At 37.9% G+C, this 20,935-nt stretch overlaps 1 protein-coding gene across 1 annotated transcript in view; it reads right to left on the reverse strand.

The window, feature by feature from the left end:
- The window catches only part of ARHGAP42 (Rho GTPase activating protein 42), a 172,786-nt gene that overhangs the window by 58,302 nt on the left and 93,549 nt on the right, over nucleotides 1-20,935 (reverse strand). Inside the window, exon 5 of the mRNA XM_075742338.1 lies at nucleotides 4,231-4,332. Within this exon, the coding sequence (XP_075598453.1) occupies nucleotides 4,231-4,332 (102 nt within the window). The remainder of the gene's footprint in view (nucleotides 1-4,230; nucleotides 4,333-20,935) is intronic.

Here is a 20,935-nt window from a genome sequence, read left to right on the forward strand (position 1 = left end):
AAGGAGAGACAAAAAGATTAATATTGCTATTGAAATGTTTGAGTATAGCATGCACTGAAATGTATCTCCTTCTTGGCTTCAGATACCTTCCCCAGGAAGATATTTTCTTTCTTAAAGACTGTCTCTAACAATAACATCTTGCAACTTATTATTTCATAGTATGAGTCACATACTCCTGGAATATAAACATATTTAAGTCCTTAACCTCATAAATCAATTATTTTTCATGTTTTAATTTTCAGATGCAAGAACTACAAGGCAATACTTATCAGAAGTGCCTGAATAATACCACCCGACATGAAGACCCAGTACCAAAACAGTCTTCTGCCTAAACAACTGAAGAATTAACTATTATCAGCTGATAACGAGTAATAGGCTTTTATCCTCAATTTAAACAAGCCATGGGAGAGGGACCTTAGAGACAAGCAGTGTAGTATGTGGATAATGCCTAAAGAAGAGATACAGATTCCATTTTAGTTCATCCTTATTTGTAACAAATCATTTTCTCAGGCAAATCATTTTTGGGCTGCATTAGGTAGATTTTGGTCTTAGGTCAAAAAGAAATTTTATCAAGTATATTTAAGGCCAGGTTGGCCTAGTGGAGGGGTTAGAACCCCCCACACACACACTATGGCGGGGGGGGTGGAACTAGATGATCTTTAAGGTCTCTTCCAACCCAAACCATTCTGTGACTCTACAAAGTATCAGCAATATGATTAAAACCAGTTCAGCTCTTTTTGACATATGCCAGATAAAATACAGTAGCATACTTCTTAGTACATTCTTTAGTTCAATTCTGGCATTAAAAATAATACGGGAAAACTGGAAAAGCTAGATGTTGCCTTCGTTTGCTAACATACATTAAAAGAGCAAACACATCATAAAAGAGGTTTAGTGCTTTTAATAGTACAAATACAAAAAGTCAGTGTTTCCCTTCAGGCAGGATAAATAGCACCACATGTAATTAACATCACTTCTTTAGTTAAGGACATGCTACTATCGTGATATGGCTGCACAGGCTCTTAACAGTATTGATCCACTTCCCTAGGGCAGTGCTCTAGCACTACTTCGAAGCATGGGCTTCAATGATACATTTTGAATTATTTGGTACTAGCATTTTGTTCCCATGCCTATAAAAAACTAATCAGGAAATTAAGTAGAAAAACTAATATTAGGAAGCAGAAATCAAGCACTCAGAATTCCAATAATAAAGTGCTTTACCACAGAATTAACTCTGCCATGTGCCATTCGTATAGTGGGTTGGGCTACTGTTATATTTGATACTCTGTGTTAACAGTTTTATTTCGCAAAAATTCTATCACAAAGACAATGCTACATAGCTGAACAGAACCAGGTGCCACCACTCTGGGACATGATCCAGCAAGCCCTCGCTCACAGAAGTGCAGTCAATGAGCACTTGAGACAGACCTCAGCTCTCACATTTAATTGTAAGCAAGTAATAGAATCTAGTTTTAGAAATGAGTTCTTTCAGGCTTTGACTCAGAAAAAGTATTTAAACACCTAATTAAATCCATCTCTATTCTGAACAGCATTTAAGCAGATTGTAGTTGTAATGATACTTATGACAATCAAGTGCCATCTCAAATATGGATAGGTTCCTAAATTAAGGCCATAATCACCACTAGTGTACAGGGACTAAATCATAATTTCCAAAATATATCTTCTGTAGAAGCTTATGAATTTGTGTGAACACCGAGGATTCAGATATGTAAGAACCTCTTTGAAAGTGATTTTAAAGTTTCAAAAGCTGAAAGGATTTTCACACATTTTTCTATGACTTCAAACTGCATGTAAAAAAAATCAAAAGATTTGATGGAAATGATTTTGAGTCTCTACTTGTATGATATCTAGTTATAGTGAGTAATATTTTCATTAATGTAGGATATCACTAAAATATATACCAGAACTTCACATAAGCTTGGAGACTGAAGCCTTTGCTCTATATTTATGCCTGATTCCAGAACAGATTTCAGAGAAATAAAATCAGAGGTTTATTAACTTTTTCATATCACTCTATTCTGACTGTTTTCTGCTCCACCGTGGACTTCTGTAGGCAGTAAAAAGACAGGATTATAAAGTTTCTCTTTGATGCTAAAGGAAAAAAAAGTCTAATCATTTATGTAAACTGCATAAGCAGTCTTGCAGGGTCTTAAAATATCCAACACATTTCAATTAGATGGATATATGCAAACCACTCTCCACAGAATATGTTCAGACCATCGAACTTTAGATGCCTAATTAAGGTGCTCTCATTTGCACTCAAGATATGTAAAATAGCCCAATACAATACGAGAACTACTCCTTGCTCATCCTGGTACTCTTTAACCCACATAATGTGATGAGGTGCCAAGGAACCTCAACAATTCAAAGAAACAGCAGGTTAAAAAAGAAGTGGTATTTTTTGGTGTGACAGCAGCAGTCAAACAATGGTATTCCCATGTCACTAAATGCAAGACGTCGGCTTCAGGCAAGGACTTCCCTTCGCTGTATTGAGAACTAAAGCTCCAGCTGCCAGCGCCACTTGGCACTCTGCTTGTGCCCTGGCTCTGCCCGGGACACATGGGCTATAAATGGGGCTCACCCAAACCAAGCTGGATGTGAGTCAACAGCTATCACTTGGATTTCGGGCCAGGAACTGGTGCTTGGCTTCCTTTTATTTACAATACAGCTTCAGGCCAAAAGTCTCCCCGGTTAACATTTTTGATACTGATTTGCTATTGTAGTACCTTCTACTTACGGTGGGTCTATGTTGCTGATTCAGCACACCTATAGCTGCAGAAAACTGGGGAAGACAGAAATCACAAGATGCTTTACAAGTGGGGCATCCAGAAAAGCAAAAAACCTCAGCTACAAGATTTTCAAATCCAGAGATGTCACTTAAGGACACAGTGGAAAAATTTATTCTGCTTTTCCATTAGTTTATATACTTGAGCCAAATCCTTTGTTATTCTACCACAGTTTATTAGATTCACAGTTGTTACTTTTCACTTCAGTTGCTGTTTTTAGACTGTAATTATTCTCATGTCTCAAGAGTAAAATATTTTATTAATTTTATTTCTATTCTAGAGTAAATTGGTGCTTAAGTTCACTTTCCCACATTTTGATCAGAATTTTTTTTCCCCTTCATTGATGCTTAGCCTCTAACAACACTGCTTCTTCAGCAACACACAGGATATTTAGGAAAATTGAAAGCTGTACATATAAAACTTTGACATACAAGTAGATCAATCAAACAATCCTACATAACTAATGTCTCATCTAGACATTATATATTATATAGATAGCAATGGCAATTCAGGAGTATAAACTTTATCACAAATTTTGAATTGCCAAGCCTCATTTATTTCAAATTATAGTATTACTGGTAAACATGAAGAAAAAATAATCTGACAATTTGTGACTGAGTGATGCTCACATCTTCTGTGAAAACTCCATCTGCAAACTAATCACCATGATTTAAGAGTCACCATGACAACAGTAATCCCATCAAAATAATTTTTAACTACTTTTGGCACAAATCTCAAAGAGTCATTGGTATCAAATTGCTCGTTTTACTGTTATTTGTCTCAAAGACAAATCATAATTATTTCTACCAGCATACTGAAAAGCCCTGGAATCCTCTTGTTAAACTAGAATTCATCATGGTTTGGTTTTTTTTTTTTAACAGAAAAGAATTAGCCATATAGACTCTTCAAAGCTTAAGTTGTGGATACAATTTCAGGGCTTGAGGCTGCAATCTCAGAATAAGGTGAAAAAGAGAAAAAAAGAAGCATAAAAAAAGTATCATTAAAGTGATCTCAGTTCAGTCTCCCAGATTAAAATTTATGTGAAACAGAAGCATAATTTCATCGAGTAATAAATTAAATAGCAAAAAAAGCAATTAATTATTTGACTTTCAAATATTCCATATATACTTTATAAAATTCACATTTTTATTGTAGAAATATAATTCTGTTGTTGCAACCAGTAAACATTAGCTGTACTTGAAGTACACAAAGTTGGACATGTAGAACATTGCCTCGTTAAATACTTAATTCTTACTAGGGTCACGTTAATCCCACTCAAGAATTTATATTCACGACAAGCGTGACTACAAGAAATGACCACAACTTCACATTAACAAAACACAGCATGTCTTGAAGAGAACCAGTTTGTTATCATGATCTCTATGCAAACGTGAAGCTGGTTAAGAGTGCGTTTAGTGCTTACATCTTGCAAATGAGATTCTTTCTTCTTTGCTGATAAATTTAAGTGCTTCTCTAGGATGGAATAATATTTCTCACTTTCCTTGTCAAACTTCTTCTTCCCATCCTGAAAAACAAAACATTGCCAAGTAAAGTATTTGATTAAATATCACCGCTAACTTAAATTAAAAGAAATAATAGGTGCCAAAATAGGCCTGGTTATAAAGCCATTTTTGTTGTTTTTAGGGTTTAATTCTGAATTGCGCCTGAAGATACTAGGAGGACTAATTCAATTATTAAAGGCATTATTAAGCCGGATTTTTCCCATAAATTATAAACTTAGACAACAGACTCGCATAGTTTCCCATAATAAATATACATGAGGTTTCATGTAGGTGGTATCTTGCTAAGCAGACATTTAATGCAAAATAATCTTCCCCATGTTTTATAAATGTACCTACCTGTCACACTGTCTTTGCTGAATATAAACATTGTGAAGAGGTAGGTGAGTATAACAAATTTGATGATGATTTAGACCTATCCTTTGTGTTTAAGACTAATATATGCTTATTTTCCACCCACACTCTTAAAATACGAGGATGATGGAAAAGCACATATGTGGTTGCAAAAGGAAATTGGTCCAAAAGTCTGTTTCCAATAACATTGTGATGTGTCTGAATATTTAAGCTTGTCTCATTTAAAAGAATTATCCTGCCTTTTCCTTTCCCACTCCTCTTAAGTTTTTCCTATCATGTGCAGACAAACCTCACATTTCTACCGTAAGACTACTATAATACATGATAATACATAAGAAATCTACTGCTATGAGTAAATTAAGAAACATCTTATTTTCTGCAAGCTAATTTACAATTTATACTTCAAATTTTTTTAAAACCAGCTATTCTGAAATTTAAATTTGATATTTAAGAAAAAAACAGCTTTCTCAAAGCTTTTCCATCTTTCAAGAAGTGCCAAATTTCAGGCAACTGGAGAAAGGATTAAAGGAAATATCCCATCAGAGTATTATGAGTGATAAAAATACAATTTTTAATTATGAAATTATATATCCTCTAATTAAGATCAACTCTCTGCCAGTGACTTTTACAATCTTAGGTAAGTCCTAACGATTCTCTCTAATGATTAATAAGTTGAATATTTTGAGAAAACAAAGAATACTCAAGACAACAAGTCCTACTTACACATGTGAAAAAGCTATTAATGGTGGAAAAACTAATTACTGGACATAATGCAGTAACATCAAGTCATCTTTGGAACTGTAGTGATTCTTTTCCTGACCTCTTTCTCCCTAGAATTTGCTATATACAAAACCAAATAACTAGCCTGCATTGTAGCACCACCCTGTTTTTCTTTGTCATGTCATGGGAAAGTCAGGTCAGTCAGAGAAATAAGAAATACAAGGAAGAGTTTAATGCCGTGAATGGAAACTTATCAACCAGCGGTAACAACAAACTACTTACTGATCAGTGCCAGTGACTAAAGTTCACAATGGTAATTATACTAGATTATAAAACACATATACTTTCTATCCTGCAAAAAGTTCAAATACATTTAGTATGAAAAATGTGCACAATTTAATGTTCTCGTTACATCACAATAGAAATATCTTCAGAAAACATCAAAAGGAAAAGGCATTTGACTCAACAAAATATTAATTAACAATATTCCCGATGCCTTCTATATTTAATTGCAACTATGCAGATATGAGAAAAAAAAAGATAAAAAATAAAAGCTTGTATTTTTCCTAGCAAGAGCAAAAAAGCTATATGAATAATCTTCCAAAATCTTTCCCAAACACATTCTTAAAAGAAAGAAGACAGAAGGCAGGACTCGCCAAATGACCGCTTAGCCCAGAAATCAACTTTTGTGGGACTGAAATCACAGGTCAGTTCCACAGCCACAGTTTTACTTCGGAATACTCAAGGGCCACGTCTCTATTACCAAGCAAAAGCAACCTGAGTATCTCAATGTCTCCTTCGGACACAAAAAGAAATTCAGTTCAGTTGATCACACACCACAGACACGTATCTTTTGAAAAAAAGCTGCAGTTAGTTGCTCACTGTCTTATCTTCTGAGACAATGAAGTTAAAAAAAATGAACCGGATTATGGTGGCATAGTCACCATCTTGAGGAAATCCCCAAGTCAAGGGCAAACTCAATTGATGCAATGAAAAATGCAGAGAATTACTTTTTAATGTTTTTTTCCATGTCACTGAAAGTTGGGAGAGGAGTCTGCCTGATTGCAATATTGAAGCCTTTGGCCACAAGCTGCTGGAGTTCAGTGGTGGATACCCTTTCCAAGAAACCATCTACTTCAGAACGTAACTTGCCACGGCCTTTGACAATGAAGCCTGGGTGCAGATGACATTTGCTGCACATCTCGGCATGACATGCTTGCTTTCGCTGTCTCAGAGGCCAGACCTAAGGAATGAGACGTGGAGCCACAGGCAAAGCTCCTGCAGGATTATCTGTGACAGACTGGGAATCGCCCAGCCCAGCCTGGGCAGCATCAATTCCTTCCCTAATAGATTTATGATACGAGCAATAGGTATTCCTCTTGCCTCATGAACTATTTGTCTCAGAAACAAATGGATATACAGGTAATGGATGATCTAAAGTCTGGTCAGGCACTTGAGCTCACAATAACATTAACATAACTTTAACTAACAAGAGCTGGAAAAGAATCTTAAGTCTAAGCTAGCTGGTGAGAGTCAAAGAGAAAGGTGTAAAAATGGGACTTGGCCATCTGAAATAGCTCTTCTTCTACCGTACAGCATGACAAATGCACATCAATGCCAACAGAGATCCATTCATACATCTAATGCAGTTCCCAGTGTGCCAAATCCACCCGCTTATATTTTGTGCTAACATCTACAACAAAACCTGTGAATTACATATCACATTATCTATTCTCTTTATATGTAAAAAGGAAAACTAAAGTAGTAAATGATCACATCCAAACAGATACAACTCTACCAAGAAAAACAAAATTCAAATAAACTAATTGTGGTTGCAAGGTATCTTGTATCTCATGTGAAGCTTCATGAAGATCTCTCTGGCACCATCTGTGTGGACACACAGAATTTAAGGCTCTCCTGGTCTTCTGCCAGCACTGTCAGCCCCCTCCCAGACTGTACCTCTCTGCTGTAACAGTGATCCGCTCACCCGCCACCTTCACAGTTTTTACACCAGTTAAGTTAAAGAGAAAATTAACAATTAGGAGCTTCCTTGATAATTGGACAACTTCTAGCCTGAGCGCAGCGTTTCCAGGGACAGCACATCTTATTAACTTCTTCCCTTTTTTACCTCAGATTTTAACACAACAAAATTTCTCCCTTCAAAGCTGGAAATAGTCAAAGTAGGGAGAATAAACAGCAGTAGACTGAGAATAAAGATCACTTGCCAGTTTTGACTGCATTAGTGTCTTTACTTGGTGATACTTCTGGGAATAAGGCTGCAGTGCCAGCAGGCCAGTGTTTCCAGCGCTGTGCTCATCACCCAGACATGTTTCTGGGAAAAGTCTAAAAAATACTGGCCCCAACAGGTGAATGAGTTCCCTTTGCTTGAAATGTCCTCTGCTATGCCAGTAAAAACCACATATTTGAATGTGCTGAAGCCTCTGAAAACTGTTTATCTCATAAAAATTAACGAAGAAAGATACACTCAGAAGCAGGTGATTCATTTTCTGGAAGAGAAGAAACACTTCAGTTTATGCCAAGATAACTCGCCTCGCACACTCAGCCGGTGACTCACAGCACACAGGCGCATCCCAAGTGGAGTCACAGACTTCTCTCGTTCCAGCTTGAGCCTTGTCTTCTGCCACCCTCAAAACCCTCTCTCACACACAGCTGCTACCCAAATTAATCGTCTGAATCCTGGGCACAGCAATCTGTGCCTGTGAGTCTGAGACTCCTGCTTTTCCACAAGCCAGGAGGTTTACAAAGAAAATTTCCATGCAAAACGATCTCCTCAAAGCTTAGGAGACAGAGGATTGCTTCTGCCTCTAGATTCCACATTGGATCAAACCCCAAGGAGAGAAGAGATGTGGCTGAATAAGCAAGCTCGTGCTGTACTGTTACCAGAACAGGGTGCACCAGCCATGACACAAAGCACAAGGTACGTGGCCATGAGGAAGATGCTATTCCTGACCTCGGCGCTATGCCTCTTACTCCCTTCAGCCTCCGGCTACCTTTCTTCCTCACACATCCTTCCTGCAAGTAACCCTCATCCTTTCTCTTTGCCCTGGAAACTTATCAATCATTTCTGTCAAAATACCAGCAAGAACATATAAAAAACCCCCACGAGATAATTAAGAGGGTGCAATAAAAAAAATCTAAACACAGAAAGAGACAAATTACAAAATACTAATCTTTGCCATATTTTACACTGATATGTAAGTCATTAATACCTTTTGTACAGATCAAGTTCTGCAGACTCTAAGCACTGTAAATGTCTCTCTGTAGTTGTTTAACCGTTCTCAGGTGTGTCAGGTCACTAAGCTGTAAGTCAGTTCAAAAATATTTACAGTTTTAAATACCTCAAACTTCTAACAACCCCCTTGGGAAGGCCCTTAACCAAACACTCAGCTTCTAGTATGAGATGGCGTCTTACGAATTTCCACTACCCTCCTGACAGAGTCAGGTCATGTAATACCAGATCTAGGTTTAATTCCCAGTTTTGTTATCTCTACTTAGTTTTCCTCTAGAGTTTTATTGCAAAATTGATTAGACAATCTCCAAAAAGAGAAAATTATTTTTTCAGAGATAAATTTTGCTCAAGATACCACTAATTATAGAAGTTTAACTCAAAAGATCTCATCCTATCCCTCTTTACAGAAATCTATGGCTGTGAAAAGATCAGACATCAATTATTAAAAAGCTGATTCGATTGAGCCAGATAATTTTTTTTCTATTCAGAAAGATCTTGATTCCATGCTGTAACTAATTAAATGCATGCAACAAATTGCTGGCATGATTACTACAAATTTTAACCACAAGTTGTAGTTTTGGATGTAAACCAGAAAGAGTTATTACATTTTGAAGCTGACTTCTCTTTTCCAGTGGGAATATCAAGAAATCAGGTTTGTTTTTTTTTTTTAATGGTCTAAATTTGCCACTGATTTGTGTCCATTATTTTACATCAAAATTGTTATATGTATCTTCAGAATTGTTATATAAATTATTGCTCTTTATTTTCCGCAAAGAGCCTTTGCCATCCTTCCCATTTCTTTACATTTTTTCTAGTTGCAATGACTTTTGGTGCTATACTTATCTATCAGTATATCTTAGCTAAATCTTACAACTGCCTCTAAAGAAAGTATTTTTACTCTCTGTTTGTCCCAGAAGTCATATTTAAACTTTAACATGCTAATCTTTAAAACAAAAAGCCCCTGCGCATTTAGTACAGATTCATTTTCAATAACAATATCCTTGCGCAATCATAAAATAAACATGTTTGGTAAGAGGTGATTTTAAAAGGATCAAGAAAGGAAATGAAAGCAGAAAACATTGCAAAGAAACTATTTGGAGAAAAAAATTTCAACAAGAATCCCTCATTTGATTAAGAAACAAGTGACCATTGTGAAACATGGCTGTGATGATTTCTTTTTCCCCCCACCCAAAATTGGTACATATTTTTCTCAGCAACTCAGAAACTGTAGAAACTGGCACAGAAATGCAATAGTACAACTCAAATATAGATCAAGTCAGACACAATTGTCAGTGGAAGAAACTGAAGGCGATGGTGAACTCTGCTGAGATCAATAAAGCCACGTCCGCTTTCTTTCTCTCTGACAACAACTGCAAAAATGTCGATATAACAACACACTGGAGAAAGTTCATTGCTGGAAGTATAGATGTCAAATATATTTTTCGAAGCCACCTTTTTCATTACCTTCCAAACAAAAAATTCAAAATGTATTTCTACAAAGTTATTGGAACGTTGTTTGGAGTTGTAAATTTTGGGGATCATCTCGTACTAAGTAGTAAGACAAAGAAAAGTAGAACTGTAGACTAGAAAATAAACTAAACGTAGTCTTGGAAAGACTGATTTGAGTTCAGATCCTATGGATATCCTGGAAGATGTGAGATCTCAGAGTCTCACAACTTCTCTTCTGAGGAAAAAAGAAATAGATTGACCTTCCATTTTATTTTGCCTGAGGTTTTGCTTAGAATTCTCATGGAGGTGGTTGGTGGGTTTTGTTTGGTTTTAATAAAACGGAAATTATCATAGGCATCTGAGACCACAGACTGCATTTTGATAGATGTCTGGATGGGGGCTGAGGTGGGGATTTCTTTTTGCTAGAGATCTTGATTTGTTATGCAAATGCTCAGTTTAAGATAAAGCCAAAGGGGATTTTCCAAAAGAAAAAGTGAAAAGAGGATATAAAACTCCTTCCCTCCTCCTCCTCCTCCCAATCAGAATTTAATGTATGATGAGGCTATAGGGTTTCTCCAAATCTATGAGAAAACTAGGAGGTTAAAGAGCACTGTTTATGTATTGTTAGCAAATAATATGAAGTGGAACAAAGTTATATCATAGTTTATAAAGAAATGATTGCTGCTCAATATAAAATAGGGTTAATATAGTCATAAATTATGACTTATGTTACTCATAACTGCTAGTGAAAACACTTCCAAACTGAAGCTGAATGCATTATGTAGAAAATTAAATGTCTTAACAACTATAAATCTTTAAATCAATTCTTTACTAAAAAAGAACAACCATATGCAAACCATGAATATCCAGAAAAGAATATGGTGTAAGACACAAATAATTATAATAAAAAGAACACATTGCCACTATGAAGTATAACAAGGCAATAAACCAGGAATACAACAGTGTTTAGCAGCATTAAAGCTATGAAGACAGATATTAAAAACTGGCAGTTTAAAAAATAACCTCAATTAAAACCAGATAAGATACACGTAAAATGAAAAATGTACTTTAAACACCCCAGAGCTAATTTAAGTTTAGGATGGAGTTCACATCTGTGTAAAATACTGAATAACCCTGCAAGAGATAATTTACTTTCAGGTTCATAAACTTCTGAAGAAAATTTTCTTTTCCCTCTGTAATGCCTTGACAGATCCAAATATCAGATACTTTCAAAAGTGTTTCCTGGAAGAGAAGAATCCTACAACCATTTCCTAATACTTACTGATTTAATTCCATCAGATGTGTGCAGACAGAAGGTACTTACCAGTGAAGACTGGAAAAAAAGAAAAAAAAGCAGAAAAGTTTCACTATTTCTATGAGATCTAAAATTCTGTTCAAATTACGAAGCTGTTACTATTAAATGAACAAATGTGTTTTTAGGATGTCATTTGTTTCCCTCCAAAAAAATTCACTCTTGAAATGGAAAAAAAAAATAACTATGAAAAGTTCCCAGCACTGCTGTGAAAAGACATGCAAACCCGCCAACGCTGGCAGGTTGCAAAGCAGGACACATTAGACTCCCTGTTACTCAGCTGCAGAGTTGTCTCGAGTTTATTTGGCATTGGCTGATTCCAGGAGTAGCTGCTAGATGTCTGGGAATCTGTTAAATCCCTGCCCAAACAGCAGGACTGGTAAGTCTACACACGTAATCTAGTTTTATTGTTTTCAGTGTCTACTAAATATGAAGTATTTTTGCTGGAATATCTTACTTAGGATATTAGCATGCTACTGCTTAAATAATATGAAGAAGCTCCCTAGAACAGCAGAAATGGACTTTTTAAACTCTTCTCTGAAGCAGTTTTAGCATAGTTTTCTGAAGTTGAAAATGTTTTATCGTAATAATAATAAGGTCTCCTGTTCCTGTAGAAAAGTTTGTGACTCAATGATTTAAAAAAGAAAGTTATCCATGTTCTTTAGGAATTCAGAAAGAAGCTTGAATTAACTCTGCATACTTCATCAAAAGTCACACAGAATAAACTGCTCATGTCATAAGCAATGCAGATATTTGTTAGAAATCAATGTAGCTATTGACTGATATATGACAAAAGATACAACCCAATCCTAAGTCACTGCTTACATGAGGAAAGAAGCCAACTCACATTTGGGGCATGCTATTCTTCAAAAATAAAAATCGATCACCAATAACTCGTTGTGATTTAGAATATTCAAAACACTGAAGTCACTGAGCTGGCAACGCTCTCCATGTAAACCTGTTAACATTAACGCTTACAAAATCAGACCAGAGAGGAGACCTTCTCTTCATGGGTAAAAAATAGGTGTATTTTTTTCTCCTCATTATCTAGTTCCAGTACAAACTTACAGAGCTTCCTAAAGTTCATTAAAAAAAAATAAATACAATGCCTTTTACTGTTTCTGCTTCATTTCCATATGCACCAAATTCAGTTCAGTTCAGATGACAAAGTGGGGCAAACACAAGAGAAGGTTTACAGGAAAAGAACGATGTAAGACCATTGCATAGGTCTGGTGGGTTGTGGCCAACTCTTTGATGCAAACAGTGCCACGCATGGACTGTGTGGACACAAGAAAAGCAGTATTTACAGTGGATGACACTGAAGTGGACTGGTCTTACTCATGGAAAACAGGCAGCTCCACTTTTTGCCTAATCTTCCACGTCAGCACCCGGACTAAGCAGGAACAAATCTCTCAGCTTCACCCATGTTTAGACGGCTAGAAGTTGGCCCTTCAAGGTCAGTAGTCACACCAACCTGTTATCCAGGGCTGCGCCAACAGTGAAAAAAAGGTTTGTTTTTCTTGCTTCTCTAGTTCTCATGCTAAGGACAGACAAGATAGACTTGGCTCTACACTTATTAACATAAGTGCACAGAAATACTAAAGATATAGTATCCATCCACGTGCAGTGTAAGCACAGAGCAGGGCTGCTACAGGCATGACAGCTTTTGTAGCACAATCTCTGCACTTGACAGTAAGGCTCGCTTTCATCATAACACAGCAGTGAACTTCTCAACTACAAAAAGAACAACCAATTTTTAAAACTGTATTACACCAGTCAACAACTTCCCTTGGTCTCCGCCATTGCCCCTTTCCTGCCACCGCTGCTTCTCTTTGTCCGTTCCTCCGTCTCCCTAAGTGGCCATCACCCGTTCCCTGAGCAACCGCCTTGTTAGCATCCCGCACCTGATGTTGCTGCTCTCCTCGCCCACATTCCTCCCATCGGCACTGGCTTTCTTTCCCCCCCACGGAGGCACAGTGCCATTTCAGGTTCTCCATGCCTCCTCTCCTACGCTAGGTTCCCTCACAAATGAAGTGTATTTCAGTAATGTCCTGGTATGCCAGTAAACTAAACTGTGTATGAAGAGGCCGTTTCATCTGCATACTGTTAGCAACTGTCTTCTCTCCTTTGTGCACTTAAAGCAAAGAAAATGCAAAAAAGCTGCAAAGAATATAATGTCATTCAAATAAAGCAATTCTGACAGACTAGCTTACTAGTCACATACTCACTGCTTTATTTTAAAAGCAGAAGATAAAAATACCTCTTTTTTAAGTAGTAATTTCTTTTTAAAAACCCTCTTTGGGAATCAGTCTCCCATCTATGCCAACCAATCAGCCGACATCCCTGATTTCAGCGTGCCAGCAGCACGTTCAGCACAGCTCGCGGTCCCACGCCACCTTCCACGTCATTGCAACGGGACCGTGATGCTGATCCGAGGAAGAACTCGGGAAGTGTTATGAGAAAGTTTTTAGACTAATACACACAACTGGAAGCTATGCTGTTTACAGATAGAAAAAAAAAGGAAACAGTCTGGGGTTAATGTCAGAAGTGATTTTGTTTTGTTTTGACAGCATCTATTTTCAGAGTCCCTCTTACAGCACTGATAAAGGAACACAAACTATCACTTTGGGGTGAAGAGTCATGCCTCTCCAGTGGCATTGTTAAGCTCAAACAGTGTTTGCAGTTTACTTCTTAGGGAGGGACAATCTTCCCATCAAAACAACCATCTGAGACCACTCCTTGGCAAGCTCCGCAGGAACAAATGGTTCTGCGGTGGCCTGAAAGACCCTGAAATAATGAAGCTGGTTCATTTGGTGGAAGGATGGAGCTCTTGGTGCTCCTGTATCTATACCAGGATACATTCAGGCTTCAAGTAATGATGCCCATCTTTTGTTACGGTACAGAAGTGATACTTTCCAGCTACTGTCCCCCACTGTACTTTGGAGTGGAGCTATTTTACTTGCTTTGCCAAAGAGAATGCATGTTTTTATATTCCCAGGCCCCTGCAGAACCTGCTGCATAGACAGAACGAGATACTGGATGAAGGCAAATCTATGGTGATACAGCCAAGTGTCCCAATCAAATGATTTTTCTGTTTAGAACAGAAAATGCAACTCTGCCATAGGCATGGAATAAAGACCAACAGGCTCAACATCATCCGAGTAATGCCCAAATATCATAGATCTGGTTTTATGCTGTTATCTTAAATACACCACAGAAGAAAGGGAAGCAATGGCGAGAGAGATCTTTATTGTCCCCAAAACTGCTGAAGACAAGACCAACATGTAACAGAATAAGATTAACAGATTTATACCCATATAAAAAGCCTCACGATTTTAGTGTTAAGTGTTTGGTACATCTGTGGCACTATGCAACATCCACGAGCACAACTCTGAAGTAATCCCTGTAGGGTAGGAGAATGCAGCTGCCTTTTTGAAAACATGATGAATTTGGTTTGATAAAGGATGCCAAAAATTCAAGGCGGAGTCTTATTTTGAGCGCTGGGAGGCAGGGGAGTAGGTGCCTTCGACTAACTGAATGAAGATCAAGATCTTGTGCAGGGAAAAGAAATCTAAACTCTGCTTCCTCCAAGTCCTGTCTTGCTCTGTGCCATGGGTAATTGGCCACCTCTTATATTTCTCATAAATCCTCCTTGAGATTCTTGAAGACTCTCATCAACAACCTTGAAATTTGTTTTTCAGGTGTGGAATGTAATCCTGTCCCTACTGCGGACGAGATAATAGATGAGCAGAGCTACTGTATCCTACTGAGACTATTTGCCAAATCCTCTGTGCCACGAAGCACTCAATAAGGGGTTCAGTTCCCCTATGAACTGGAAATGAAGTTTGGAGTTGTATGTCCTTGTTCATACTTCTAATCACGGCTCAGGAGTCCAGCAGGATTCTAACAGCCATGTGGGGTCAGGATGCAACTTTCCCGAATCCTTCCTGTGACACAGATTACAGGGGGCTGATTTAAATTAGCATGCAAATAGCCTTAATTTATTTAGAAATGTGCATATTTTCTTGCATTTTTATGTTTGGTTTTTTTTTTTCAATAGAAGGGTTGATATTTGCTACTTAAGTTTTTATTTTTTGTTTTACTAACCGTAGATTTTTTAAAAATAAATGGTTCTTTTTGCCAACAAAAATACACTGCATATTCACTTAAGAGATTCCACTGATTCACACATTTATTCCAAGTCTTAATTCTTAAACGTTATGGCAGAACACAGTAAATTACATTTCCTATTTACTATAGAGGACTAATTTACTTACCCTTAATTTATATCTGTTTTCTTTTGGATGCAAATTAGAATTTTATTAAAGTGCAGAAAAAACACAGCTTCAGAAACTGGTTTTAGTCAATCAGCCAGTTAATCATAACAACTTCAACAGAAAGAATGCATTTAACAGAATTTATTAAAACAGACTTTGCACATAATATTAACTGGTTTACTAACAAACACCTGCAGTTAATGGATTGAACTGACAATTTTTAATCACTGTTTGCATCATCTTTTAGTTATGAGATTTGAGGTTTTGCTCTTGTTTTTTAAAGGAATACACTAGAAGTGAAACAAGCTTTTAGGATTGTTCTTTTTTTCTTTAACTTCATAAAATTTTCTCAACTTTGAACAAAATAGTTACTGAAGTAAACTGCAACAAGAAAATTATTTTGCTGCATTTGCAGAATGACAAGAGCTGTCTCAAGTAGATTAATTGCTTCAAAAAACCTCTGGGTCCAGGTGCTTAGCCAGAGATATCTCCCAGCTTAATGGTTTGGTTTTCCACAGAAGAAAATAAGACTGCCTGAAAAGATGAAGTGTGTGCACACTGGGCTCTTCACCACTGTTTTTGAAATTTCCCAAATATTTTCACATACAGAAGTGTACAAGAAGCGGTGGTTGTTCCTACTGCTACAGTTATTTTCTACTTTTTAAAAAAATATTTTAATAGCTATTACCAAATTGATGCAGGTCTTTCACAGCTTCCTATTGCCATAAATTTATTTGAACAGCTATATTTTAAAGTGAAAAAACATTTGATCTATTTTGAAATTATTTTTATACTATACATTTTCATTAAATGCAAATTACAAAGGGAAAGTAGATAGCTGCAGCTGACAAAGCAACAATCCAGCCCTCCTCCCACCCCAAATTTTAGCATCTGGGACAACTCACAGAGGACTCTATATACAGACACTGAAATCCAGAAGGAAATAGCAAAAAGTCGATGTGAAATAACAAACATTTTAAGCAATATTTTATCTGAAGAAGTTTTCAAATTTTCAACTTTTCTTAGAACTGTCACCAACAAAATTTACCATTACATAATTGGAATTTTTTTAGCTTAGTCTCCTAATCTCTCAGTTCTTCATCTGTCAATACTAGTTTAACTAACATACCAGATCAGACAACATATTCTGAATTATTTCTCAGATAAAAATTATCTAGGACCAACATCTTGGAATTAAATGTATTTATAAATGCAATATACAACTCTTTCACAGTTCACAAGCTTAATCCAAACCCAAAGAATTTATATAAGTAAAATAAAACCTAATGAAAATTTGTACTTCTCTATCAGAGATAGATCTTAAAGTCTATAATATCTAAAGAGATTGCCACCTGAGCTTTTTATCAGTACAGCAAATCTTCTGGTTTGCAGCAGTGTCATGACCATTGAGTAGACTCAGTTCCTCACGCTCAGTCATTTCATCTTACTCTTTCTTCCCAAACCTCCAGTCCTCCTCCTCTATCTTGGCCATACCCCCACCCTACGACAATCCCAAGGTGCGTCAGCACCGCCAGATTTTTTTTTTACCTGGTCATTACCAAAAATAAAACAACAGACCCATCTCAAATTGCCTCTTGGGATCTTCTAATTAGTAACTTCTCTCTAATGAGACAATCTCTCCCATAAACAAAACTCACTGCCCTTTCCCCATTAGCCAGCTCCTCAGACAGATTGGGTTTCCTACACTAACCCCCAGCTAAACTGAAATATATTGTGCCATGTAGAGCGCTTTAAAGGCCTTGCTGAAATAGAAATAGGTTTAATCCGCTGCATTTCCTTGCCTATAGAATAAGTTATCTTGTAAAAAAAAGTATCAGGTAACTCTGGTAGTAACCATTTTTGGGAAACTGTGCTACATGTTAACTCAAAACATTTGGCCATCAGTTATCCTGGCCTGGCCTCCATTTCTGCCTCCTTCCCCCAGCCTCCTCTCCTCTATGGTTCAGACTGACAATAAAATATCCCCAAACTAGTGGTCACAAGTACCAAACCTGGAGTAAACAGATGCTCCTTATAATGAAATACCTTCCACTGTACCTACTAGAGCAAGGTCATTCATTTTTCTTGGTTAAAGGAATATTTGGACTTACAAGAAGTGCTATAATTCGATTAGATACCAAGGAAATCAGTTCAGAAAATGGGTGTTCTGGCATTTCTAACTGATCTTAGATACCTATCTAAAATGCTGCTTTGACAGCTTTCTGACAGACTTTAAAAAATGGGGGAGTTTTGTTTGGTTTATGTTCCTCAACTTCCAGACAATCGAAATAAAACACAGAGAGAGCGTGCCAGCTGCGGCATGCCTGCATCATGAGAGTATATATGTGAACATAGATGCAGGAAAATTAATCCCAGCAGTGAACATGAATTTGTTTCCCAAGTAGGAAGGAATTCACAGCTTCGAATGAATGAATCAATGAAAGTAAATCATAATAACAAATAATCCTCCTGGCCAAAATAAATAATTTTATGAAACAAACAGATGGAATTGTAAGGAGGAAACAAAACTCTCCTTTTAAGTCATAAAAACAAAATTGCTTCTGTTGTCTTTGATCTGATTTAAGTTGTACTAAAGGTCAACGAACATTGGAACAAATATTACTAAATACTGTACCCAATGGATAAAAAGAAACATGAAAGCTTGGCCTTATTGTACATAACACATCACACAATGATCTCACCAAAGTTACCAGCTGGGGACTTGCAAACCACATTTACCAAATAAGGCAAAATGCTTCGTGCCTGAAATCCTTTCCCAGTTACCTCACCCGGCTTTCGCTCGCGTTTCTACAATAATTGCAGAGGTCATTTTTTTAAACTCAGATGGAGTAAATCAACAGGCTATCCAATGCAAAGCTGGGTTTGTGTAGTCTCTGGAGACAACTCAGCTTTATTTAAACTGAGTGTGTACAGAAAAGGAAGAACTGAAATATGTGCAATAAAAACAGAGGAGCAAATAGTATAAATTGAGAGAACCAAGTGATATAGATTTGTGTATTGCTACTTTGATTACAAACCCTAATGTCTGATGGGGAACGTTTCTCAAATTTGTTGAGTACCTTCAGGTTTTTGAAGTGCGTGTGAAGAATTGGTCTTTAATGCTATTCTTCTGATGTTCTGAAGACACTTGAAATTTGCACTCCGGTTTTATACTGTTGTGGTGGGGTGACCCAGGCTGGAGGCCAGGTGCCCCCAAAGCTGCTCTGTCACTGCCCTCCTCAGCTGGGCAGGGGAGAGAAAATATAACGAAAGGCTCCTGGGTCGAGATAAGGACAGGGAGAGATCACTCACCTGTTACTGTCACGGGCAAAACAGACTCGACTTGAGGAAAAATTAATTTAATTTATTGTCAATCAAATCAGAGTAGGATAATGAGAAATAAAACCAAATATTAAAACACCTTCCCCCTCCCACCACCTCCCTTCTTCCTGGGCTCAACTTCACTCCCCATTTCTCTCCCTCCTCCCCCGCAGCGGCACAGGGGGATGGGGAATGGGGGTTGTGGTCAGTTCATCACACGTTGGCTCTGCTGCTCCTTCCTTCTCAGCGGGAGGACTCCTCACACTCTGCCCCTGCTCCAGCGTGGGGTCCCTCCCACAGGAGACAGTCCTCCATGGACTTCTCCAACATGAGTCCTTCCCATAGGCTGCAGTTCTTCACCAACTGCTCCAACGTGGGTCTCTCCCATGGGGTGCAGACCTTCAGGAGCAGACTGCTCCAGCGTGGGTCCCCCACGGGGTCACAAGTCCTGCCAGCAAACCTGCTCCAGCATGGGCTCCTCTCTCCATGGGGCCACAGGTCCTGCCAGGGAGCCTGCTCCAGCGTGGGCTTCCCACGGGGTCACATCCTACTTTAGGTGCATCCACCTGCTCTGGTGTGGGGTCCTCCATGGGCTTCAGGTGGATATCTGTTCCACCATGGACCTCCATGGGCTGCAGGGGGACAGCCTGCCTCACCATGGTCTTCTCCATGGGATGCAGGGCAATCTCTGCTCTGGCGCCTGGAGCACCTCCTGCCCCTCCTTCTGCACTGACCTGGGTGTCTGCAAAGTTGTTCCTCTCACATCTCCTCATTCCTCTCTCTCCATGTGCAATTGCTCTTGGCGGTTTTTTCCCCTCCTTAACTCTGTTACCCCAGAGGCACTACCACCATTGCTGATGGGCTCGGCCTTGGCCAGCGGTGGGTCCATCTTGAAGCCGGCTGGCATTGGCTCTGTCAGACATGGGGGAAGCTTCTAGCAGCTTCTCACACAAGCCACCTCTGTTTCCCACCCCCCTGCTTGCCATGCAAACCCAATACAGCTGTCCTCGTATTTGAAATATAGCTTTGTGACATCCACAGGTTACATTTTATCTTCAGTACTCTCTTTGGCTTCTGTGTTCATATTTTTTGCCCAAGCTTTATAAAAGTTTTGATGAAAGAATAAAATATTCTCATTCTGTATATTAAACACAACAATAGGATAGTCCTACATAGCTCATCATGGTAGTAAAAACCTTGTTAAGTTACTTACAAATAAATTGCTGATTGCCATAGTGAAAAATGTCATTAATTAATACCATTTTATTTTTATTTTTTTTTCTCTGGTGTGTGTGGTGGGGAAGATTGCTTGTTTTTATCTCCAACTGAATTTTATTTAGAAAGAAAGAAAAAAGCCCAGCAAGCACTTTCAAGTATGCTCTATCATAATCTTCCCTTTACCATAATCTGACAGTGGTACCTAATATAATTTTCCATTATGCATATGAGTAACATCACTAGCTAATAATTTTTTTTCCTCAAAAAAATTTGGAAATACAGCTTAACAGAGTACTAAAATTAGTAATTTCAAAGTCTAATTAGGAGAGAGAGAATCCAACACTCCCCACTGCTTATAAAATACATTGTCACAACGTACGGCTGATCACAAAGACCAGTTGTTTGCATATCTAGCTACTGCTGAAATTGTGAATGCAAAAGGTATATACAATTAACCTTGCGCTTCTATACCTAATCTCTTAAAATGTTGGTCCACAACATGTTATGATGCAAATTAATTGTAATTAACAGCTCTAGAAATATACGACATAACTATCAGCTATCCTGTGGAGTTCGCACCGTCTCAGGCACTTGTTGGAAAGGAACACACACACAAAAATGTTTTGGGGTTTTTTTGGGGGGGAGAGGGATGGCAGAGAACCAGTAGTGAGTTTGGGTTTGATATGAATACAATACTACACACTGTT

Source organism: Balearica regulorum, chromosome 1 (genome assembly GCF_011004875.1).
Source record: "Balearica regulorum gibbericeps isolate bBalReg1 chromosome 1, bBalReg1.pri, whole genome shotgun sequence".
Classification (NCBI taxonomy): domain Eukaryota; kingdom Metazoa; phylum Chordata; class Aves; order Gruiformes; family Gruidae; genus Balearica; species Balearica regulorum.